We start from the raw sequence: 6,837 nt of genomic DNA, 5'->3' as shown, positions 1-6,837 counted from the left end.
AGGTACGGATAGAAAACCGGACACAAAAATCATAAACCATGGGTGGCACCATAAGTGCCAGAGAGGGTACAACGGTGAACTGGTTGCAAGATATATAGCAGCGTGTAGGACGCAACCACCCGAGGCAAATTAGGTAGCTATTGATTGTGGTATAATTGTGAACCGGTTGTTGGGTAGCTATTGATTGTCGTGGACATCTAAATTTCTGCTATCTTATTGGATCATTTCTCGCATTTAGCATTGTTTTAGTGCATTAGATCAAGTGGGTAATTGTGCTTGCTCAAAGGAAAGAAAATTTTGAAATCGGCAAACAAATCAAGTCTAATGAAGGGAGGCAAGGCTCCGACCAAAAATAAAAAAAAGAGATGATATCTTCCATTGGTATGGCAGTGATCTTCGGCCAAGTTGAGGAAGGAAACTACGAGGACTGTCTCCATTTTTTGGCAAGAAATTAGTGAAGGAATCTGGTCAGAAAGGAAGGAACAAACAGAGATTTACGCACCAATGGGGGGAGCATTTCAGGGAGACCATCAAGCGACACCTTCATTCAAGAGCTCAAAATCATAGATTATTTGCCTTTTGCGCTCAAGGTTAACACCTATAAACAGAGGTCCTTTACAAACACTCGACGCATACACAGAATACTCTCAGAAGAGTACTCGACGATTCTCAAAACAAAGAAACTCCTCTTGGCGGCGGGGAATCCCTCTCCCAGCTCTCTCTTTCCTCCAGTGCCCCTCCTCCGGTGTCCACTAGTCTGCACAAGTGAAGTGTCCTTGATGTCTCCCAGCACGTCCCGACTAGCTTTGCTGCCTCTCCTGGAAGTTCCCCGACTGTAACCCAGCAAGTTCCGCTGCCTTCGTTCGCCGTTTTCTGCTTGCACTGCCAGTCCACGCAAACCTCAGCCACCCCTCATGGACGTGCTTTAGTTTGCCCGATATCTTATGTAAGTCAAGGTTCGCGTAATCTCATTTGATATCTTCTTACATTAGTCGAGGCTTATTAGGGCACCGGACCTTTGGGCCAAAGGTTGGGTCCTTGATATTGCCTCATTCATTATTCGTGCTTTTAATGTAAGTGTTTGTAGGCACGATGGATTGAATAATTTTTGCATGTCTTTGTAATTGTTTCTTGATGTCTGATTTTGAGGTTGCATTTGCTTCGGTTCTGAAAATGGCCTTCGGGGCTACAAGGGCCCTTTGGCAATACTAAGGTGTTTGGCAACTTTTTGGGGAATTGCACTGCATTTCCAAAGTCCTCCAAAGGTTCTTAGTCTAATGCAAGTCCTACCCAACATTGGCTTTTAACGAAGCATCTAAACCAAAATTGATTCCCAAAACACTTTCTAATTACACTTCCCCAAATACTTTTCATTTGAAAGGCCTGTTAGCCCAAAGTTTTTGCATTTTTCCAAATGCTTTCCCCAAATGCCGAACTAATGGTCTAGTGGGTCAAGCTTGGAAATTTCTTATAGGTGTGCAGGTCGCTATCTTGTGTGGAGTCTTGACTACAAAAATCCACATGTATCGGTAAGAATAGTTGAGCCGATGGTTCAACATGCCATGTTATCCAAAAATTAAAGAAAAAAAAAAGAGGAAAAATAAGGAGATCATAGACGGGAAATCTGCAATATGGAGAAAATACGTACGCTAATTTTCCATGGCTGTTATGGTCTCGCTATCAATTATAGCCGGCTACCGTCCTTGTATTAGGTCGAGCATGAGTTGGCCCATTAGGCTCTCCATTGCATTCTTGAGCCCCATATGTTAACTTTCTCTCTTATTTTTCTGCAGCCGGCACCACACAACTCAAAGTATCCATCCACAAAATTGGGTGTTTGGACGAAGTCCAACAGTTACAACGTCAATCCCCAACGTCACGACAAGGGGAACACGCTCGGAATCTTTGATGACGAACTGGCTTTGTTTATGAACATCACTGCTGGAATCTTAGTGCATGTGGGAGTATATTACGGTTCGTGTATCGCCAAAGGAAGAGAGCACACGATCAAGAAAATTTAGTTGTGGAACCGTTTGAGAAGTCCTTCGTTCACCAAGGGCAGCACGAGCAAGTTGATCGAAAGGTAAGCTACTTCTTGGTTTTTTTTAAAGGGTTTTTGATGCTTTCTTTTGTTGTGATTGCTCAACTCAGACATTTGAACATGTTCTGTATCCACCTAATGATAGCAGGAGGTAATATCTCGATGACGACAACTTTGGTGAGCAATGGAACTGTCGATATTCGCGGACAAATTGCCGACAAGCGGAAAACTGGAGGGTGGAAAGCTTCTCCTTTCATTATAAGTATGCTTTCAATCCTAATTTTTCTGTTCTTTTTGTATCTAGATCAAATGCTACACGCACAGATTTTCCTCTATTTTCTTTTACTAGATGGTGTGACAAATTTTTGATAGTCTAGTCATTTCCTTAGAAGGTTCAACCATGAGCAAAAAGAATTGGCTGGTTAAATAAGATTGAAATAGTACATTGCATTGGACTTAGGTGTCAACTCATCGAGATAGCATTGATTTTCCTTTACACAAATTTGAGACATATTTATTATTAACATCGGTAATTTGTAGTGAACGAGGTGGCAGAGAGATTAGCGTTTTATGCAATCGCGGTGAACATGGTGTCGTACTTGGTCCTCGAAATGCGACAATCACTTCCGGAGGCCTCAACTCACGTCACAGATTGGATTGGAGCGGCCTTTGTTCTCACCCTTCTTGGCGCGTTCTTGGCTGATGCTTACTTGGGCCGCTTTAAAACCATCATCGTCTTTTCCTGTATCTATGCAGTGGTAAGAGTTTAACCTCCCTTAATCCCAAAGAATTCCACATGAAACTGCCTTTGAATTAGATCGCACATTTTAGGCGTTAAAGGGCATAATTTTCATTGCGAAATGTTATGTTTAGTAGGATAAGGATTCTCTCTTGTCTCGGGCACTCCCCAGCCACAATCTCCCGCTGACCCAACTGATTAGTATCCTTGCTTTGATCAAATTCCCCAGGGAATGGTCCTACTAACCCTATCAGCCTCCATAGATGGCCTCCGACCACCGCCATGCACGGCAAAGCCGTGCCAGAAGGCCTCCAACTCGCAGACTGCGTTCCTCTACACCGCCCTAGGCCTGATCGCCCTGGGGACGGGGGGTATCAAGCCCTGCATCTCCTCCTTTGGGGCCGACCAATTCGACCAGGCCGACGGGAAGGAAGTCCTGAAGAAGTACGCCTTCTTCAACTGGTTCTTCTTCGCCATCAACACGGGGGTCCTCATGGGCATCACGGTCTTGGTGTACGTACAAGTGAAGAGAGGTTGGGTCTGGGGGTTCGGGGTTCCAACCGGGGCAATGATCATGTCGATCGCGGTCTTGGCGTGTGGCGTCAAGTATTACCGGTTTCAGAAGCCGATGGGGAGTCCGTTCACAAGGTTCGTGCAGGTGATGGTGGCCTCGGCGAGGAACCACTGGAGAGGGGTGGAGGTTGGACGGGAGACGTTACTCTTCGAAGTTCAAACGGAGGAGTCTGACATTAAGGGAGCTCGCAAGCTGGCTCGCACCTCACAATATAGGTCAGTATCCACCGTATAAGTACTCTTTGTTTATTTCATGTGAATGTACTTAGTGTGCGCACATTTTTACCATTTATTTATATCTTGTAGCAACTAACCACTAGCGAATGAATGCCACTACTCTTAAATTATCTTCGTGAAGATGAATGTCTATCGTAGGTGAAAAATGTACCCATAAGAACATATTCATTCATTTTTATTTTTACTTATAAGAAATAAAATGATCCAACTTACTTTTTTAGTTTAGTTGAACGTTTCCTAGTGAAAATTAATGTTTGGTTACATTAAAAGTAGAGTTCTATCTTATTTAACATTGTTTATATTAGACAACATTTGCCATGTCTATATGTCAATGTTAGTTATACATTTTGTTGGTTTTAGTGCTCCATTATACTTTCACTCATAAGTCCTGTTCAAATAAGTATCAACTAGTTAGAATTGACAAAGTAGCAAATTCATTTCATGATAACATTAGACAGTTACTATTAAGTCCAAATAATATGCTAACTGTTTATTAGAAAAATATAATCGAATTAACATTTTGACCGCGTTAGTAGCTCTTATCTCGTGATATGAAAGGGGATCACTATGGACAATGCCGATATGCCGCTACCATGAAAGATTCATAATTAGAAGAATCTTTTGGTGCCAAATTTCTGTTCATTGTCATAAAATTAGAGATATCCAGAATCACTTAACTAAATTTTTTTCCAGGTTAATTATTTTATCCATAGTCATCCAAACAATATTTTCATGCTAAAAGCTATTTATCTCATCTAAAATAATCGTTTGTGCAAAGGCAACCAAACATATTTTTATGGGGACGAATCCAGTAAGTGGCAGATGGATCTTTATGGGTCCAAACAGAAACGACCTTTTCTCTTTCCCAGCAATCATAGATTTAGTATGTCGTCGGGTCTGTAAAATCGATAAATTAGGTGATTTAAGAAGGACGATGTTGCAGATTCTGGGACAAAGCCGCAGCAATTGCAGATCCCGAATCCATCTCAACCACCAACCGCTGGAATCTCTGCACCGTGACGCAAGTCGAGGAATTCAAGTCCTTCCTAAGAATCCTCCCTGTGTGGGCATCCACCATCGCGCTCTCCATCTCCTTCGCCCAGACCTCCACCTTCTTCGTCAGCCAAGCATTCATCATGGACCGCCGGCTCGGCCCCAGCTTCAAGGTCCCTGCCGCCTCCGTCCCCATCTTCGCCGCCATCAATGCCGTCTTCCTTGTCCCACTCTATGAGAAGCTGATTGTGCCGGCCCTGCGCCAGCACACCGGCCACTACCGCGGCATCACATCGCTCCAGAGGATGGGGGTCGGCCTCTTCCTCTCGATCTTTGCAATGGCCTCGGCCGCGCTGGTCGAGAGGAGGAGGCGGGACCGCTCGCCAGCCCCGTTTAGCATGAGCTTCTTCTGGCTCTTCCCGCAGTTCTTCCTCATCGGTGGAGCCGAGGTGTTCACCTATGTGGGCCAGCTTGAGTTCTTCTATGACGAAGCCACTGACGGGACACGGAGCATCAGCAGCGCAATCTTCCTGAGCGAGATCGGAATCGGGAGCTGGCTCAGCACCGCAATCGTCAAGATCATCGAGAGGGCGACTGGAGGGACGGAGAAAGGGTGGCTGAGGAATGATCTGAATAAGAGCAAGCTCGATTACTTCTATTGGGTGTTGACGGCGATCAATGTGGTTAATTTCGTGGTGTATGTGGCTGTGGCTTGGCACTACAAGGGCAAGAGGGCTGCTGGTGCCGGTGTGAGGGATGAGAGTATGGCTGAATTGGATGGTCCTCATCCTGAGCTTAAACGAGGATCATCCTGATGCTAAGGACTTCGAGAGTGCTGTGTTGTCATGTTTTTTATTCATGCTTGATTATTTCTAGCCAAAAAAAAAAGAAGATTCATGCTTGATAACTGGGAGTTTGAGAGTGTTGCCCTTTTTAGCCAAATTGACAATTTGTTCATACACTGTGATGTTTTAGATTCATGTCAATATAACTAGCCTTCGCTACCTGTGGATGCATATGAACAATATTAACCATGTTATTAGATTCTACATGTATAATTACATGAGTACAAGTACGTTATTCTTGAAATATGTACATGCTTTGGATTTCGATCTCTAAACTAACAGCCATAATGCACTGATAGATCACACTATCAAGACTTTAAGTATTTCTACTACTATTGTACACTTCATTGTTTCACTATTATAATGCAGCAAAAACACTACAGTGACAATATTTTCGGATGAGTGGATCACTATTTTGATCGGTAACAATGCAGCAATGGACACTATTTGCTTTTTCTATTTCCACCCAACCCTTTTGAGCCCCCTATAACCTTTTTTTGCAAACATTATTCAGGTCCAAAATAGAATCTGTTGCTGTTGTCACATTGCCAGATATTCTGACTGTTCTGACAAAAGTTATTTTCAGTTTTTTGACGATTTTCGGTTCTCCTGTCTTGCCGTTCTAACTTCCAACCACTGTGCTTTCTAATTGTAAAAAACAATGAACTAACGAGAAGAGATTGGATGGCAAAATGCACAGTAAGCTTGGACTGTAGAAGTCGAAAGCAAGCCGTGGAGAGCCCTTTGGTGAAGATATTGGCAGGTTGATTGATAGTGGAAATGTACTGAACATGGAGTTGATTTTTGGCGACCCGTTCTCATACAAAGTGGTAATCAATTTTCATGTGCTTTGTCCAAGCATGAAAGATGGGATTCCCTATCAAATAGGTGGCTAAGATGTTGACACACCAAAGAACCGGAGGACCTTGCCAAGAGACACCGAGATCGCGGAGGAGAGCCTCAATCCAAATGAGTTCAGCAGTTGTGTCGGCTAAGCTTTTGAATTCAACCTTTGTGCTAGATCGGGCGACAGTCCGTTACTTACGGGTACACCACGAGATGAGATTTGAGCCAAGGAATATGCCAAAACCACCAACTGATTGTCCGGTGTCATGGTCCCCAGCCCAACCTGCATTTGAAAAAGCATGAAGATGAAAATTGTGGCTACGATGGTGCTGCGTGCCGAGAACGAAGCGCAATATGCATTTGACAAACCGCCAATGGACCTTCGTGGGTGCATGCATGAACCGACAAGGAGTGTTAACAGCGAAGGCAATGTCGGGCCTAGTGAGAGTAAGATACTGCAATGCGCCCACGATATTACGATAAAGTGTGGGGTCCAAGAATAGCTCGCCACAATGGGTAGATGGAATATCCGAGCCTGCTATACATGGGGTGGTGACAGGCTT

At 43.9% G+C, this 6,837-nt stretch overlaps 1 protein-coding gene across 1 annotated transcript; it reads left to right on the top strand.

Moving 5' to 3' along the window:
- The first annotated feature begins 2,203 nt into the window (after positions 1–2,203).
- LOC115727680 (protein NRT1/ PTR FAMILY 8.1-like) lies at positions 2,204–5,398 on the top strand. Its single transcript, XM_030657939.1, has 4 exons — positions 2,204–2,303; positions 2,582–2,799; positions 3,010–3,569; positions 4,534–5,398. Exons 1-4 carry the CDS (start codon positions 2,204–2,206, stop codon positions 5,396–5,398), a joined length of 1,743 nt encoding a protein of 580 aa, XP_030513799.1.
- The last annotated feature ends 1,439 nt before the right edge of the window (positions 5,399–6,837 follow it).

The sequence above is a fragment of the Rhodamnia argentea genome, chromosome 2 (genome assembly GCF_020921035.1).
Source record: "Rhodamnia argentea isolate NSW1041297 chromosome 2, ASM2092103v1, whole genome shotgun sequence".
In the NCBI taxonomy this organism is placed as follows: Eukaryota; Viridiplantae; Streptophyta; class Magnoliopsida; order Myrtales; family Myrtaceae; genus Rhodamnia; species Rhodamnia argentea.
Note: the sequence above shows the minus strand (reverse complement) of the source record. Positions and strands in the feature narration are given on the sequence as shown.

Excerpts from the sequence above, each read along its gene's own strand:
- LOC115727680 (XM_030657939.1), top strand. The coding sequence starts at position 2,204 with ATGACGACAACTTTGGTGAGCAATGGAACTGTCGATATTCGCGGACAA. Across the intron at positions 2,304-2,581 it reads AGCTTCTCCTTTCATTATAA|TGAACGAGGTGGCAGAGAGA; the intron begins GTATGCTTTCAA and ends GGTAATTTGTAG. Across the intron at positions 3,570-4,533 it reads GCTCGCACCTCACAATATAG|ATTCTGGGACAAAGCCGCAG; the intron begins GTCAGTATCCAC and ends ACGATGTTGCAG.